At 48.2% G+C, this 18,627-nt stretch overlaps 1 protein-coding gene across 1 annotated transcript in view; it reads left to right on the forward strand.

Annotated features, from left to right (window-relative positions):
* The first annotated feature begins 3,319 nt into the window (after positions 1-3,319).
* Positions 3,320-18,627, forward strand: part of Lrrc27 (leucine rich repeat containing 27) — a 29,934-nt gene continuing 14,626 nt past the window's right edge. The window contains exons 1-7 of the mRNA XM_055608961.1: positions 3,320-3,400; positions 3,458-3,589; positions 6,812-6,942; positions 10,337-10,395; positions 13,432-13,584; positions 15,845-16,205; positions 17,586-17,732. Of these exons, the coding sequence (XP_055464936.1) occupies positions 3,320-3,400; positions 3,458-3,589; positions 6,812-6,942; positions 10,337-10,395; positions 13,432-13,584; positions 15,845-16,205; positions 17,586-17,732 (1,064 nt within the window). The remainder of the gene's footprint in view (positions 3,401-3,457; positions 3,590-6,811; positions 6,943-10,336; positions 10,396-13,431; positions 13,585-15,844; positions 16,206-17,585; positions 17,733-18,627) is intronic.

Below are 18,627 nucleotides of genomic sequence, written 5' to 3' on the forward strand. Positions count from 1 at the left end.
AGAGGCGTTTTAGCTGGATAATAAGTGAGCACAAAAAAAATGTCGAGATAAGTCCCTACATGTAATTAACTACTGAATACAAAAGGCAGTTTGATGGGTTTTTAAGTGAAATCAGAACTTAAGAGTAGAAAGAGGCAATGGGCTGAGATGGTGCCGTGCTTGGAGTACAAAGTGGCTCCCCAAAGTGTGTACAGACACCAGTTCCCAGCCGGGGACCTTGTGATTGTACATGGACAATTATAATGTACATGGACAGTACATTAAGCTTCTCATTTTTGCCAACCAAATGTGTATAACGTAAGTCCAATTTTGAATAAAATTCTATTTTCCTAGTATCTGGGGAGATAGAATGTGTGTGTGTGTGTGAGAGAGAGAGAGAAAGAGAGCGAGCACACACACGTGGGTGGGTATATGCACATATGTGGAGGTTGGATGTCAACAGCGGATGACCTCCTCAGGAGTCATCAGCCTTGTTTCTTGTGGTCTTATTGACCTGGCGCTCTTGAAGTGGGTGAGGCTGGCTGGCCAGTGAAGCCTAGGAATCCAAGGAACCCTGTCTGCTTTACAAGCATACACCTGGACTTTTAAATGGATTCTGGTGATCTAATTCCCATTCCCAGGAGTGTGTGGCAGGCATTTCACTGACTGGGCCATTAGAAAGGGGGCTGTCTGATGGCACGTGTGGCCAGGCAGGAACGGCCTGATTTCTCTGTCACCACCTCTTGGCTCCAACCTTTATCAACCTGTCTCAAGCTATCAAGCATCTATATCTCTGCGGTGTGGGCTGGGACATCAGAAGACACCCAGCCATGTGTGAGCTGGGCCACTGGGCTTCCATAGCTCTTACGTTTCTAAGTTTTACCCCCTTGTTTGGGGATTTTTTTCTTTTTTTATTCCCATCTCACCTTCATTTCTAAGTAATCTACTAGTAAGCTAATTGAAAAACTATTACCTTCAGTATCCTGTTTTTGTTGCTTCAAAAATGCCTAGCAAAATTTTATCAATGTGCACACGCTGGCTGAAGACACAACTCACTCTCCTGGCCAGTTCATTTCTGGTGCTTTCCCTTATATTTGATCACGTGTCATGTTTCCCTGTGTGTGACACGGTACTCACTTAAAAACTGTGGAACAAGCCAGTTGGTGGTGGCATACGCCTTTAATCCCAGTAGAGGCAGGCGGATCTCTATGAGAGTTCGAGGCCAGCCTAGTCTACAAAGTCCGGTACAGCCAAGGTTACACAGAGAAAACCTGTTTCGAAAAAACAAAACAACAACAACAAAAACAAAACAAACAAAAATCAACTTTGGAACTTGCTAAGATCTCAAGTTCTGGCCTCCAGAAAGGAGTGATCCATATCCTCCTCACGGCTCACGAGCTTCTGGGACCCGCAGCAGAGCTTCTGTGCCCACCATATCTAGTCTTAAGGCAGTTCACCATGTTCCTGTAATCTCTCTTTTCTAAGGGGATCCCTTTCCTCTAGAGTATGATGTGGTTTAGGGTGTGTGGGCCTGATTGACCTGCCTCCCAGAATGCCCTGAAGGCTTGTGAATGAGGAGGCGCAGCCTCCAAGTTTCCACACTAGAAGGAAGGGTCTGTGCCGAACGAGGCCCTCCTACAACAGGGACGCCTGTCTCGGCCTCAAACCCCACACCGGCCTGGTGTGCCAAGATCACGGCACTGCGGCTGCTAATTCAGCGCAGGCGCAGAAGGCAGCGGTCAGCTCGGGGCAGCCTGAAGCTCGGGGTCGCTCGGCCTCCCTCAGGTCCCTAAGTCCTCCCGGAATCCACCAGCCCGCCCTCTTACAGTCTGTTTCTGGCCCGTCGCTAAGCGCACGCCCACCAAAGCCACCCCACCCCTCCGCCCAGCGGCTTGACGCCCGCGGGCCTCCGTAAGACAGCTGTGTCTCCGTGGCGACGGCGTGCGCCGCGCGGCTCCTTTGTTAGGCGATGCCTGAGCCTCTCGGAGGCGGGGCAGCCGGAGAGCAGGTGGGCGGGGAGGAGGTTTAGGAAAGGAGGGTGGGATGGTAGCTGCGTCAATCACCGCTGGCCCGCCCAACTAGATGGCACTGGCCACCGGTTCCAGGGCACGGTCATCGAATGGCGGGTGTGGGCTGAGGGGACAGGACCACCAGACAGTGGGTCTGCTATGCTGGGGGTCCTGTGAACATAGGACTTTGTCCTCTGCTCCTTAACAGTGGCCGCCACCCACCCACCCGAGGTTGGGTGGGTGAGGCCCAATTGGGCCTAATGCAGCCCAGGATGGAAACTGCATCACCTGTCCTCTGCTTCCCACTTGTCAACATATTTTTCTTACGATATAATCTAATGGAGGCGGAATTCTTTCCTCCTAGTTCCAAGGTGTGAAAAAAAAAAGAAAGAAAGAAAAATCAAACCATAGACTGTGCAAGGGCCTGGAGACCTTAGGGAGGAGAGGCACATCTGTCAAGCAGACCTAGGCTCCCCATGAATTGTCTGCCCTTGAGACCAGCTCCTTAACTGAAAAGTTACCTTCTCCTTAAAGCGGCTGACTAGTTGACAGATGATCTTAAACCTGTAAGCATTCCAGCCACTGTCTTTGCTTGGGTTAGTTTGAAAGTATACTTCAGCTAAGCAAAAGAACTAGGACGTAAGATTGGCATTGCCCAGGTTTCCTCTGGTGCCTACCTAGACACCTTTTTGGGCTGGGCTGGGCCAGAGTTGGGGGTAGGGGACTTGCTTTCTGACTTCAGGGTCTCCATCACAGTAAAGAACAGAGAACTAGGGTGGAAACAGGAAACTGCCTTACCAGAAGCCCCTCCCCATTTTGCAGGTGGTTTGCAAATTGAAAGGTCTCCCTCTGGTTTTCAGCCGAGCATGCTTGTTTTCCCTGGTATTTTCCAGTTAGAGTTAAACTGTAATCAGGTGTGTGCTTGCTTGTAATCTCAACACTTTGGAGGTAGATGCAGGAAGATCAGGATTTCGAAGCTCACCACAGTTGGAGATGGAGGCCAGTCTGGGCTACTTGAAGCCCCTTTCTCAAACCATAATCATCATTTTCTTCTTAAAATTTTGTGGTACAGTGTGAGGAACAGAGAATTTAGCCATTACTTTCTTGTGTTCCGGTATTTACAAGTTTAAAAGACAAACTCATGGTGCTATTGCTTTTTCAGCGAGTCAAGCCCCTGCAAATGTGCTCTCACTCTTCTGTCCCCCTCCCACTCCTCCCTTTCATCCATCCCCCCATGTGACTTCTGGTTGCTAGGACGTGCACCCCCCCCTTCTTGTCTCCAGGTGACTCCATACCAAGAAGGATGAGCGGTGGCCACTGGAGGGTATCAGATGGAAGACACCAGCACTTCTGCAATGGCTGAGGAAGCTACCAATGATCCCAAGGACGCTGCCAATGATGCCAAGGACGCTGCCAGTGAGGCCAAGGATTCTGCCAGTGATCCCAAAGAGGCTGCCAATGATGCCAAGGATTCTGCTGCTGCCAGAAATGATAATGAAAGGGGTTTTGAAGGGGTCATCTTTTCTTCCTCATCAGTTTTAGACTTGAGTCAGAAAGGCCTGTGCCACTTGGGAGAGTTCTTGAAAGTTCCCCACCTTCAAGTAAGTGTCCAGATCCTGGGGGAGGGGGGAGGGGGAGAGGGTGGCATACAGGTGCATGCAGCCAGCAGAAGAACTGGAACTGGGCTCTTTGTTTCTTTTGTTAGGAGAGGTGAACTCTAGGAGCAGAAGGGTTAACTGGGGTTTTACAGACTGGCCACAACAATGAGCAATTGAGATGAGGTGCCAGGCAACAGGGAGATGGGGCATCAGGATGGGGCAGCCTTCTCCAACCCATGGGTTGTGTTACATCATGAGAAAGCTGGGTGGAGATCAATGCCCAAACACCCTGGGTCTTTGATTTAAAATGCAGGCCCTTCTGCAGGCCCTGGGCACTGTGAAAACAGATGGAAGCTTCCTCTGATTTTCTTGATGTTAACACCCTGCTTTCCTTTGTGTCACTCCCTTCAGGGCACTCCCTAGTGGTGTTGCCTTATCCCTTAGCTTTCCTGAGCAAGCAGCATTGGTGGCAGACAGGATAGAGGATCCCCAAGTGGTGCTGGAACTGCCCTGGCATCACAGAATGTCCTTAAGCTGCATCCAGCTTCATCTGGAACCTAGAAACAGTACAGTGGTTTGTTGTAAGATGACAGAGTAACATACTTAAAGACCTTGTCAGGGACATTGCAGTGCTGGGGTAAAGCTGTTTGTTCTCTCTGTCCATGTCTGCTCTCAAGGTATGAGAGCTAGCTAGCATCCTTTTTTTTTTTTTTTTTTTTTTTTTTTTGGAAGATCTTGCTGTGTGGCCCAAACTGGCCTTCGATTCACAGTCCTCCTGGCCTTGCCTGGCTGTTTATTATCACTAGCCTCCAGGAGTACACTCTTAGTTATGAGGACCCACTTCCTCCAGCCTCCTGTTACTCATGTCACCTAGTGAGAAGTAAGGCTCTCCAGTCTCAAGAGTCAGGCCCAGCTGAAAGGAACCCATTGCCTTTGTTTGAAAAGGAAGGAACACATTCCAAAGTCCTTTAGGTCTAACCCAGACTCATAACTATCCAAGAAGACAAGTTTTGCTAGGAATGTATTACTATGACAAAAAAAAAAAAATCAGTGAGGTAATAACTACCCAGAGCTTTAGATCTTTAGGGGTTATGAGCTGCATTTTGCAACTGTGCAGCAATCATTCCCTGAAGCTGTCCCTTCCATGCCAGGGGCATTGATGCTCGGAGGACGTGGAAAGCAACGCTGCGAACACCAGAACCCGGAGGAAGGGCACAGCAGCGTGTGCTCCACTGGCCCCAGACAGTGCTGAGTCAGCCTTGCCAGGCTTGCTGGGGAAGGATAGTGTGTTACCCACTCTGATGTTCATTTTCCCATGTTCTGAAGGAACTCTGCCTTCCAGTCTAAGCATCAGGGTTAGCTTACACCCTGAAGAAAAGAGCGGGCCCGAACAGGTTAAAGCCTCCACTCTAACAAAGGGTCAAGCAGGGTCACGATAGAGTCTTACATGTGCGTGTCTTTGAGGAAATGTGTTCTCATGTGTCTCCTCATGTGTCTGATGCAGGCATACATAGGTGTGTGGGGACATCTGCCGCCATATGTGTGAAGAAGGCATGTACACATGTAAACTTGGGAGTGTGTCATAGGCCTGAAGATATGCACATATGTGCGCATGAGGATGTGTATTCTTATGTGCTGGGGGAGGTGTGTGCATGGGAATTTGCATTCTCATGTACACTATGGCATACATGTTCTGTGTGGGGTGTGTACTCTGGGTACTTGGGATATGCATAAGCATCCAGTCACGGGCATGCGTCACACCATGCTCCCCTAACTGTCACTCTAATCTCTAGAGACCATGCCAGATGCCAGCAGGCAGGAGCTGGTGTTTTCCAAAGTGATGTTTTACTTTCATATCTACAGAACGCCATCATTCCAATCACCATTCAAGAACCTGCAAGTCATTCAGATTAGAAAATGGGATGAGTAGAACTGGGAGCTGTGAAACCCCAACAGGGGGAAGGTGCCTGTGGCTCCTGGAGTAGGAAAGCAGCACAGGTGTCACGGCCAATACACTCCATTTCCTGTGCCACCCTGCCAGGGAAGGCCCATTACCCCACCCTACAGCCAAGGACACTGGAGAACAGAGAGATGCGGGAGCTTGCTTAAGGTCACATAGCTAACAACTTTTGAAACGTGGGAAGTCTGGGTTTAAGGTTCGTGTCCTGGGCATCTGATGCTGCCCAGGACAAGTGCGGCTACAGGTGTAAGTGTGGACAATGACGCTTTCACGGCATGTAACAGCAACATCGATGGAGGCATTTAAACAATAGTGTATAATCCAAGCACACCATGACTATAAAATTACACCCGCAAGATGGCCAGGTGGGTGAAAGTGCCTGTCAGACAAGCCTGGCAAGCCAAGCGTCACGCCCAGAACCCATGTCAAGGTGGAAGGAAAGATCTCGCATCCACAAATTTGCCTGTTGGTGTTTACACATGGGTTGCTGCATGCATGCATACCATGTACACATGCAACACAATAATAATAAAATTTCAAATATATTTATATATGATACTATATACAATGTATAGATATGTGTGGATATATATCTATACACACACATATATATACACATCTATATGTAGATATGTAGATATATATATATCTACACATATGTGTGTGTGTGTGTGTGTGTGTGAGTGGGTATAGTATTTTCCCTTATCCAGGAATGCCCAATAGAAAATTTCAGAAAACATATTTTAATAACTTATAAAATGTATCCCTGTGGCCATTCTATTGCATTATCGGTTATTGTTACCCTCTTGCTGTGCTCGCTTTGCCTGCCGCACATTATCGTGGGAATGCACAGACAGGAAAGCAGGATGTCCCAGTGCTTTCTGTGGTTTCAAGCATCCACTGAAGGGTGGACAACTCATAGGGCTCAGACCAAGCCACACGGGGCACGTCTTCTTGGCTGGGTGATGGCTTCTTTCTGCGTGGTTGGTCGTCATAGATCACACCACAGCAGAATGTGTCTGTGTCCTGTAGCTTCCCCCTAACTGGCAACCTGGAGTGAATCCACTGTGGCTCTTATTGCTTGTTCATTTGGTTTGCTGAGAGCGTGGTACTGGGTGTGGCCAGGGAGAAGGAAAAGTTATGGGCTTTCAATCTTTCTGATCCTTATTTGGTTTGACGCATAGTTGTGGTTGGTTTAGTCCTTTTGGAGATGGTTTTAAGTTTCACTGGCTGACAGAGCATCTTCTGGTCTCCTTCTGTGGAAGCAATTGCACCTACAGAGGAATTCGCTCATCAGGATTCCGAAGGATTTTTTCCAGCTGCTGCCCAACCTGATATGGCTAGACCTCCGTTACAACAAGATCAGGGCTCTTCCCTCTGGGATTGGCTCTCACAAGTAAGTGTTCCTTAGACACGCAAGTAGATTTTCAACTGGGCTGGGCACTTAGGGGGCAGAGGCAGGCAGACCTCTGTGACTTTGAGGCCAACTCCATCTACACAGTACGCTGCCATCTCAAAATTTAGAAGTCCAGATAGTTCAGACACAGCCCTGAGGCGCATGCGTGGCCAGCAGCTGCAAGTGCGGCTAACTGGATCTTGATGGGCTCTTTGATATGTAGAAATGGCAGCCTCGTCGCCTCTGCTGGAAAACCCACACGGTTTCTGAGGCAGCTGATTCCACCCTGACCCTACTGTGGGAAGCTAAGATTAGAAATACCCTGGGTATATAAAAACCCAGCCACATGTTGCTGTAGGCCTTGGGGAATCCCCCTAACTCTCAGGAAGAGTTTTGCCCCATTTTGAAAAACCAAAAACCTCCAAGCAAGCAGTGTGGACTGTCCTGGCACATTCCTGCCCCTCAGCTTCCCCAGAGTTTCCTGGAACTCCCAGTTGCAGAGCCAGTCTAGCCCACCCTTGACAGCCAGGCCTCTACCCCCTGCCCCATCTGCATGCTCACCACCTCCTTTCCTGGTTCCTTTCTTCATGCCATACATCCTCCTGCACCAGTGTTAGCTCTGACCTGGACACTCCCTTCAGACCATCACCTATCTGATCTGAAAAGGGCAAACAAGTCCCTAAAACAGTTTAGAGATTACCAGGTGTCAGGAACGTGGTAGGAGGAAGAGGCTGAAAAAGGCCTTTAGGGTTTGGAATCTATGTCCTCAACTTTATTTTGAAAGAACTGAACATGGGCAGGGATAGAATTAGACTTGGCCCCAGATCACTGCCTGAAGAAGGAAGCTGTAGGACAAAGGGTAGAAGGAGGGAGAGTTGGCAGGCAGCTAGGGCAGTGGTCCATATAGGAGGCTTGGCCAAGCTGGTTGCAGCAGGGCCTCACGGGACCTTAGAGCTGTTGGGATTGACATTGACATGAGGCTGAAAAACAAGAGTCGCCCAAGGGTGACCCCAGTTTCTGTGGGGGGGTATCCCAGTGGTGGTATCATAAGTCCACTGTATATCACAGCAGGCCTTGGTGGCATAACTAGCATACAGTTTGCAGAGGTGACCTGCTGGCTCTGGAAGCACCATCTCTTAAGTATCGATAAAAAAATGTACTGTATGGAAAACTTTTTAAATTAAAATTAAAAAGTGAGCACTTCACATAAATGATGGTGACAGCAAATGTCTTGCCTTCAGTCTTCAGCTTAGCAGGAAGCAGCTTGCTTTTGCTGTGTCTGAGCTAGGGGGTGCTCCAGGAACCCACCTCTGGAGCTCTGGAGACCTTGGGGCCTGCAGGACAAGCGTGGATGAATGGATGGGGAAAGGACACAGGCCTGGCCAGCTGGTGGTGGGACAGCTGAGCTGGATCTCCTGAATGGCTCTCTGGGCTGTTTCCACTCAGTCCTGTTTCCACCATGTGTCTGTGCATGTCCTCTGGTCTTCTGGGCCTTTGTCCTGTGTAGAGTGGCTTTCTTCCCCACAAGGAAACTACCATCTGTGCTGAGATAGCCGAGTGGTTTTCATCCACAAATTATTTAACTGTTAACACTGGGTCTAGGGAGTAATTGTTGTCCCTGAGGGTTAAGATCACATGAACTGTGCTGCTGAAGGGCCCACTTCCTGTTTCTCCCCCCAAAAGGTACTCAGTCCTCAGGTCTAGAATCATTGGATGTTGACAATCAAAACCAGCTGGTTTGTGTTATTTAATTTATAATTGGGCCTCTGATTTTATACCCATTATGTCATTAAAATTGGGTCTGCTTGCTGAAGGGCTGAAACATTAATTAGAAATTTTAAGTAATTATGGGCTCATTAAAGGATTTAAAGTTAAAAAAATAATTAAAACAATGGTATCATCAGAGCCTCCCACTCCCCGCCATGTGTGGCTGTGTGAGCGTGGGCACAGAGATTAAAACAAGGCATGTCGATTCGTTCTCCTGAGGCTCCAAGCTGGCAGGTGTGTGTGCAGCTGTACGATGGTTCTGAGGTAACCGGTGAGGACAGTCTGGCTACTCACAGAGCACACAGACTGACACAGGTTCATCATCACACGAGTATTGCTACGTAAAGTAGAAACCATCCTGCATACTTTTAGCTTTAATATTTGGTAAATATTAAATATTCTTCCAAAAGAAGCCAAGCCAAATGTCTCTGTCTCTGACGCTGGAGAAGTCCATGGCACGTTGCTGAGTCTCCTGTGTTGAGTCACCGTCAGCTGTTCAAAGAAAGCTGGTACATCCTTGCTGGCTACTTCCTTAGGAGCGGATTTGAAGGATACCATGGCAAAGCCAACAAGCTGGGTCAGGGCAGCTGCAATGACTTGCCCGCACACATCACATTAAGTTTCTTGGGTGGGAGAGATAGGTCAGTGGTTGAAAGGGCTTGCTGAGGCGTGGTCGGGCTCTCTGCAAATGCCCACATGGGCAGTTCATGACTGTAACTCCAGTTTCAGGGGATCTGACACCATCTTCTGGGCTCCACGGGTACATGGTGCATGTACATACATATAAAACATAAAAACCATGCAAAGACATAAATGTTTAAACAATAACTATTTCAAAAAGAAGTTTATTCATAAAAGCTTCACATACGGTGTGATATGGTATGTGTCTGTGATCTTAGCACTGGAAAGGTAGAGACAGGAGGATTATTGAAAATTTGGGACCACTCTGGTCTGTACATCAAGGTCCAGGCCAGCCATATTACAGAGAAAAACTTTGTCTCAAAAACAAGCTTCAAATAATGAGAATTCCTGAGAAAGTGGCACCATGGTGAATGAGGAAGTGAGCAGGCATGAGCTTTGCGCCAGGGTACAGGGGCATTAGTGCTCTTCAGCCCAGCATGCCCTCTCTCTGCTTCAGGTTCATCAGATGTAGTCACACTGAGTCCATCAGACCAGAAGGCAATGGTTTCAGCACCATTCAGAATCTGGGTTGTAGCTTAGACCTAAAGCCCTGTGCTTGGCTAGCACCAGCCATGAGACAGGCCCTACCTTCAAGTGGACAGCACAGCGAAGGAACGGGCTGTCTGAGACATTGTGCCAGCTTTCAGCCGAGTGTCCCTGAGAAGTGTCCCCTGAGAGGGGGAAAAAGCAATTAGCAGTGGGTTCAGTCTTAAGAATTAAATATGAAAAAACAGGATTAAAAAATAAAATAGGCAGACAGGGTAGGGGCAGAGCTCACTGTAGCACTCCTTCTGTCCTCTGACTGTTCAGGGGCTTGCTGGTGGTGCATGGAGGGGGTATGTGTTAGGACGTCTGTGGCCCAAGAAAAGGAAAATGAGGAGTTTCGACATATTTTTACAGTCATTGAATGTTCTGCTTTCTAAAGTATTTCTGTTTTCTCTTAAAGACATTTGAAAACTTTGCTTTTAGAAAGAAATCCTATCAAAATGTTACCCATTGAGCTAGGTAAGTACCACAGCAATAAAGTGAAAGGTGGCTTTAAGTGCTTTGAAGTTCCTGGGCTTGTGATGGAGATGAGAGGCATGACAGAAAAGGGTAGGCAGCAGGGCGTTCAAAGTCCCTCCCGCAGATTATTAGTTACTTTCCCAGTCACTGTGATAAACTACCCTGACAAAAGCAGCTTGAGGGAGAAACAGTTTATTTTGGCTCCCAGTTCAAAGGTTCACTGTGATTAGTGAAGGCGTGAGATCCATGACACTGCATCCACAGCCAGGAGACAGAAAGTGATGCTCATGTTCAACGCACTTTCTCCTTTTCCTTACAGTGCAGGATCCCAGCCCTAGGAATGGTGCTACCCACAGTGGTAGCGGTGAGGGTGCCTTTCTGCTTCATTTAACCTTATCACAATACTCCCCCCACAGGCATGCCCAGAGGGCTGTGTCCAGGTTCCTTAAGATCTCATGCCTATTGGTAGAGAAGCTGTTAACACTGTTATGCGCATTGTCTGTGGCAAGGCCAGACTGAACTTCACAGGTACCACACAGCCTAAGAAACGCTGCATATATAACTATGCATGCTCCCATCATGTGGCTTTGCTTTCTGTGGGAGCCAGGCCTCTCACCAGTTCTAGTACCCTTCCTTTAGGATCAATCTCAGTTCCTCGATTCTTTGGCTCACTTGTGCATCCAAGGCCCAAGTGGATGTGTGGGGCTATCCACACCCTTGTGTGCATTTTCTCTGCTGTAGATAAGGATGGTCATTTTTCTCCTTTGCATGTTGATCTGTCTCAGTTTCTGTTCTCTCTTATCTTTGTCTATTTAAGTTTGATTCTGCTTTTTGTTTTCAACTTCATTGAGTTGGAAGTTTAGGTTTTGATTTCAGATCTCTCTTCACTAGCATACATTTGAACTGCACTGTCCTAAACACTATCTTCACTGCATCCATTTGCTATGGCCTGTCATTCAACTCAATGTGTTTTCTGGAATGATTTACCCGTGGGCTCGGTTAAAGTTATTTTCTTCACTGCTGTGACAAATACCTGACAAGAACAGCTTGAAGGTAGAAGGATTTGTTTTGGCTCATGGCAAAGAAGGCATGACAGAGTTCACTATGACACGACTGTGCAGCTGGGATGAACAGGTCAGGAAGCAGAGAGCAGAGAGTGCTGGTGCTCACAGCTTGCTGCTTTTAACCTTTCAGTCAAGGACCCTGATCCATAGGATGGTGCCATCCACATTCAGAGCGGGCTCACCCTCCCCTTCAGTTAAACCTCTCTGGAGACACCTGTAGACATGCCAGAGGTGTCTCCTGGGTGATTCCAAATCACCGGGGTTAATTATGAAGATTAGCACAGCTTGCTACTTAGCTTATACCCAACCAGAGATTTTCTAGCTAGCTTTCTGTGGTGAGTGGTGCTTTGCCATTTAAAAGGCAGAGACTGTCAGACCAGATGAAAATGCAGAAGCCAATTGTATGCAACTCACTCACTTAAAGTTACTAAAATGCAGAAGGCTTGAATGCCCGTGGCTGGAAGAGAAGGGAGGCAGCTGGCATGAGGACAGAAGTGACTTCATGATACGAGACAGTGTTCAGTGTCATTCTGTCACTAAAGAACTGGGCATCTTAAAGAGGACAGATATCTTTGGCTTCCCTCAGTCTTTCTTCTTGACATTATTAGTTGGCCAGGAAACCCATCTAGAAGTGGGAACGTGGGGGAATGTGCCCAAAAAGGAGAATGTGGAAGCAAATAAAGACCGTGATGTGGTCTGTCATATACAGGGCAAATACAAAAAAAGATGGTTGTTTTTCACCTAGCCTTGAGACTGGGGTGGGAAATGGACCCCTAAGACATTCTTAGAAATTATAAATTCAGCCCAACATGGTGACTTATAGCTGTAATCCCAGAACTTGGGATCTGAGACAAAAAGATTGCTGTGTGTTTGAGGACAACCTGGGTTACATAGGGAATTATGATCCAGTTTGGGCAGCAGGGTGTGAGACCCTCTTTCCACAGAAACAGAAGAATAAACAAATGAATGATAACTGTCATTTCTCATTACCTGTTTCCCCATCTCTTCCTCCTCCTCTTTCCTCTTTTGAGACAGTCTTTTGTAGGCCACGCTGGCCCTGATCTCCCCATGTAACTGAAGGTAAACTTGAACTCAGGAGCTCCCTGACTCCACCTGGAATCTCAGGCATGTGCCACCATACCTGGTGTGTGCTGGGTGTGGAACCCAGAGCCTTGCACATATCAGGCAAGAACTCTACCAAATGCGCTGCACCCCAGGTCCATCAACACCCACTGCTGAACTTTCCAATGCAACTCTTGCCATGTTCAGTTCTAGAACTGTTGGTACTTTTTGATACTCTCTGTTTTCATTAGCATTGCTATTTGCTTAGGTGGTTTATTATATTTTCCTCTAATTAGTGATGCACCTTTATTTTTCATTTCCTTGGCTGTATTTATAATGGCTGCTGAAGCCTTCATCTGCCAATCCTGGCATCTGGGCTGCCTGAGAACAGTGTCTGTGACACCTGTTTCCTCAGCACATGTCCCATTTTTTTTTTCTTTGTATGTCACATAGCTTTTATGTTACAAAGGGACATTTTGGGTAGTGTAGCCACTTTCTGCTATGAGTTTCACTTGAAGGTTGCTGCTGTTCGGTTTGCTTTTATTATCATTAACTGTCTTGTCTCCCATGAAGTGTTCAGAACTGCTATTTCATCTCTTTATTTTGTATGTGAGCATGTAGTTGTACCATGGCATGCGTGTGTGCGTAGGTCAGAGGACAACTTGCAGAGTTTTTTCTCTCTTCCCACTATATTGGTCCCTGGGGTGAACCTCAAGTTCTTGGTGGCAAGTGCCTTAACCCACTAGGCCATCTTGTCAGCCCTGACAGAAGAGTTTTTAGAAGAAAACCTCAGACATCTGTCATCTCCTCTGCTCTTGATTGGTTTTCAGTGTGGAAACAGTTGCTCTCCTTTCCCTCCTGGGTCCCTCTCTAAGATGTGCGAGAGTATTGAAGTTCCCTTCCACCACAGGCCAGGTCGCCACACTGAAGGCCTTGAACCTGAGATTCTGCCCTCTGGAATTCCCTCCTCACCTGATCGTGCAGAAAGGCTTGGTGGCAATCCTGACCTACCTGCGCTTCTGCTCCGTGGAGAATGCCTTCCCTGGAGATGAGTTGCCTCAGGGTGTGTAGAGAATTTTCTATGACTAGATGAAGACTGGGGGTGCTGCTTCTCCAGCCTCTGTTGGGGCTCACATGGCAAAGGCTAGCCCGGGCAGACACTGGGCCAAACACCATGCCTTGCCCTGGCTCGAGCCCACTCTGAGTAGATGTGGTAAAAGGTCATGGGATAAAGGCAAGTGGAGAAGCCATTGCCTCCCATGTGCTTTGAGACATCCTTGTGCTCCTCCAGACAACTTTTTAGAAAGCTCAGTAAAACACATCCTGTTCCTGCCTAGATACCAGGAGCTAGCTTAATAAGCGTGTTGTCACCTTATGGTGAGATATTTAAACTGTCTCATTTTGTCAACATATTGACCAGCCATCGAGGAGGAGAGGGGAGGGAAGGGTGCATCAGTTTTCATCTCAATCCATCATCAATGTCCTGGGTTCTAAAACAATGTTTTAAAACAATCACATTCATAAAGGGCCTTAGTGTGTGTGTCCAGAATCAGCTCTGAGACAGGGATTTACGGGCCTGTGGATGGTTCTGGAAGTGTCCCTGGAAACTTGAGAGAGAGAGGCACTAGGCAGCAGGGAAGGTGAGGAGCTGTACCAAGCAAGCCCCTGGGAGGCTTGTGTTGGAGAAGGCATATAGAATGCTGGCATTAGGCTTCAGGTGTTGCTGTGACTAACTACATAGGGACCTATCTGAGGGCTAGCCCTTGTGTGGGACCTAAGGCCAGTGCCTTAGACTGCCTATGGAAAGGCACATAGGGAAAAGCAGCATGTAGCAAGACTCTGAGAGGTTGCGATGGCACCCTAAGTCCCTGACGGACAGTTTGCCAAGGACAGGATAAGAGAGGAAAGGCGGTGTAGAAAGCATTACAAGCCTGTCAGGAGCAGGAACAAGAGCAGGAACAAGAATGGGATTATGGGTTACCGAGAGGCAGGAAGCAGCAACTGCTGTCCTGGGGGGCAGGGACTTGGGGCAATACCTGCGGCAAACAGTTCAGAATACTAGAGGACATACATGCCAGACCCCAATGAGAAAGCATTCTGGGAGGCCATCTGTACTGTTCAGAAGTGAGAATGCCATGAAAAAGAAGTTAAAGCTCTACCCCAGGCTGGAGGAGACAAAGCATAGGAAGCTGAACACTCCACACATCCAGGAAGGCACTGGGAAGGCTGTGGAGGTGCAGGTCCTTGACGACATGACAGACAATAGAAGTTAGTGTGACACCCTGACTCTGGGGTGGTCCGTGACTGGAAGTCACCCCTGCTCTGATGTGTTTTACACAAATGCAAGAAAGGGGGTGGTCAACGATAGTCAAGAGTGGTCACGATGTTTAGCATGTAAGACGAAAAGATGCTAGATGGTAGAGGGGTCATTATTTGACCTCACACATCACCTCCTGTCCACCTCCTGCATCTCCTGGCTTGTGGTCCTGAGCCCATCTGAGGGCAGGTTTGCAGCTATGTCCCCACTGGGTGGCTGCCGCACTGACTCAGCAGTGAATGTTCTTTGGACTTTTTTTTTTTTTTCTCAACAGTTGACACAGAACTAAAGCCTTTAAAAGTCAGCAAAGCATTGCCATTACCACAGAACAGCAGGCACATGGGCCAGCTTATAATTGAAGTAAATGTTCATGATATCTTGGAGGAGGGGAGCAGAAATGCCCAAAAGGGTGGCAAGAATGCCTCATGCACCTGGGCTAAAAGATAATACTGTAGGCAGAGAAGGCGTGAGGAGGTCAGGGCTTTTGAAGCAGTGTGTCCATCCCCCAGCCAGCAGCTACTGTGAGTCTGTGGCAGCCTGTGGGGTCCAGCTAGTCCTGAGTGGACTCCCTCCTGCCTTCCAGACCTCTCAGCAAAGGAACAAAGGCTGTGGCCCTGGCTGCTTAGCCGATCCTGGAGAGTAGTGTTGACTTATTGGTCACCTCTCACACTGGTGTGACAGAATGCCTAACCACAGTAATTCAAGGAAGAAAGGCTTATGAGGCTCAGGATTTGAGGAGATACATCTTCATCTGGGGAAGTCATGGCAGCAGGTACCTGAAGCAGCTGATCACGATGTGTCTGCCGTGGGGAGGCAGAAAGATGAATGCTGGTCTCACTCAGCCCATAGGATGGCGCCAACTACATTGAGGGTGGGTCTTCTCAGTTACACCTCTCTGGAGACAACCTCACCCAAATACCCAGAAGTTTGTCCCCCAGGTGATTCTAAATCCAGATAAGCTGATCTCACAAACACTAAAATATCATTTTACACACCCCCCCAGAAGTCTCAGTGGTTAAGATGGGCCTCAATGACCTTTTGTACCCTGTGCTTTCTCATCTCCATATAGGCATATTCACTGAGAAAGGCCTTAATGCTCTGGGCCTCGAGGCAGCTGTGGCAAAGGAAAAGGCTGACTTCTTCCCACGTATGGGCAGGCTAGACCTAAGCAAATCCAGTGCCTTCTCTGAGAACTGGCCCAGTAAGGAGGAAATCAAGCGCTTCTGGAAGCTGAGGCAGGAGATCGTGGGGATTGAGGAGGTGGAGGTTCAGGGGAAGAAGCACCTGGCTGCCGAGCTGCCTCCAAATCTCAGGGAGGCACTAAATAACAAGGAGAAAAGGCACCAGAAGCGAGGACCCACAGTCAGGTAAGGCAGCACTGAGGCAGACTTCCTGATCTACAGAGCTGTGAAGTTATTTTCTAATCCTCTAAAGCACAGTGTCCACTTTTGAAAATGTTTATCTGTTCTAAAACCATTATTTAAGGTTTGTTGAATCAGAGCAGACTAGTGTCGTAGAACGTACTTGGCAGAGTAGGGCCTGTTGATGAGATTCAGCTCACGTGTAGTATGTAATGTGTGTACATGAGCCGATGTGTGTGGTGACTGTGTAGTGACTGCATGTATAGAGGATGAGAATGTGTTCAGTCCAGCTCACACACCCTCCAGAGGTGTGTCATCATATCTCAGGGAACAGTAATGGGCTCCTGGGAGGGATGGGGCCTGCTGACTCTCTAGCTATGCTGTGGTTGTAAACATTGTGAATGTTATCTGGGGTGGTGTGTGTATGCATATGTGTGGATGTCCTTGCCAGCGTGTACATGGGTAGAGGCTATGGGCTGACTTCAGATGTCTCCCTCTCCACCTTGATCTTCCAGACAAGGTCTCACTGAACCTGCAGCCTGCTCTTTCTGTTAGTCCATCTGGCCAACAAGCCCCTAGGATCCATCTGTCTTCGTCCCCCCACCCTCCAACCCCACCCCACTCTGCTGGGAAAACAGGTGTGTGTTACTACTCTTGGTTTCTGCATGAGTGCCTGGGAGCCAAACTCAGGTCTTACCGCCTCTGCAGCAACTGGGTTTGAACATTTGTCTAAACCTTAAAGCATTTCATACATGTTACAGCCAAGAAATTTTGGCACCCTACACCATGGCATGTTGTCTTAGTAGCCTGGGGCTACTGCGGTGTTCTCAGTTTGAAGTCACGGGCAAAGAAAGCAGCAGCAGTCTACCAGGCTGTTTAGAAACTTCTTTTCTCCCTCTTGCACTCACTGTGAGGAATAATAATGACAATTTGTTTCATCGATCATGGTTCACTCTCTAATAGTACTTTGTAAGTTTGTCTCTGTGTCAGACGTAGATACCAGACCTCAGCACTGGGAAACTGACGTGGCTTGAGAGGTTGGAGCATTCAGTGTGTGGCCACTCTCTCTCTCTAGTTCCCTGTGCTAACACTGTGCACCTCCTGGGAATGGCTTAAGGATGTCCTTTCAGTAGCTGGTGAACATCTGGAAGACAGAGTCCTCAGTTGGCATGAATCAATTAGCTGGAAACAGTGACTATTTCAGTATGCAGTGGACCCTACTTTAAAGGGCCTACTTTAAAGCTTTCCTGTTAGTTACTGGGGACAAGAGCTGGGATCTTAGTTTTGGTTTGTCACTCTTTTTTAAAGTCTGTACATATTTCAGCATTGCATCTCCCACAGATGTGAGAATCTTAGTTATCAGCTATAAACATTTTGTGATTTTAGAAAGAAGTCCACCCCCTCCAAAGGCATCCTTCCCAACATCCCTTCAACGAATCAAAACACAATTTATACAAAAAGGCTGGAGGACAGTCATATGGTGGCTCTCCGGGAGCTCCAAGAGAAGGAGGCACTGCTGGAGCAGCGGAGGAGGTACGCCTGGTATGGGATAATGTCAGGATTGGGGGACCTCCTCGTGGCCAACCATGCTGGTGTGGTTTGGTCACCAGCCTCAGAAGAGGTCTGGTGGCTTCTGTTCTCATGGCCAGGCTGAGTCAGTCAGCTTCCCTCATCTGGAAGCCCTTGCACTTTTCCATGGTCTGCAGTTCCCTGACATGCCCAGGATCTCACTCAGAAGTTCAGATGCTTCTCGGTTCCCATTAGACTTGTGCAGCATTGCAGTTAACGGGCGTCCTTTGAGCAGTTTATTATCCCTGACTTTTCCCTATGCCTGCCTGCCTTTTCCAAGTGCCTTTTGGTCCCCCTGCCATGTACGTTTCTCCTCCCCTGCTCATCCCTAGGGCCTGCCATCATAGCTAAGGAATGTTGTCAGAGGTGACTGCCACCTGTGAGCTTCTCTCATGTTGGTGGCACAAATGACACACTTCCTACCCTTGGGCTCGTGTGGCCGGCTTGTCCCCCATCCTGTTCTCAACAGCTATTATCCTCTGCCCTACAGCTCCACTGACAACCCAGATGTGTGCTGTTATAGGCCCCTGCAGCCAGTCAGTATGGACTACATCCATAGTACCACAGGGCCCCAAGCCTCATGGTTGGGTTTGGCCAGTGGGGGACCCCAGCGGACATGTGCGAGCTGGTGAAAGCCAGGGTAGACTCTACATCCCTAACCTCTGTGAACTTCCTAGTCACATCCTACACACTGCCTTTGACTTCATCTTCTCTCCCATTCAGTTTTCCTTGCTGTTCCTCCCCTGTCCTGTCAGGGTCTAGGATCTTGGCCACATCAGACTCAGGTCCCTGAAGCCTCCCACTCCTTCCCTCTGAAGCCTGGTTATAAATAAAGCTCCTGAGGCTGCAATCAGGAAGT

Source organism: Psammomys obesus, unplaced genomic scaffold (assembly GCF_907164565.1).
Source record: "Psammomys obesus unplaced genomic scaffold, mPsaObe1.curated_primary_1811, whole genome shotgun sequence".
Taxonomy (NCBI): Eukaryota; Metazoa; Chordata; class Mammalia; order Rodentia; family Muridae; genus Psammomys; species Psammomys obesus.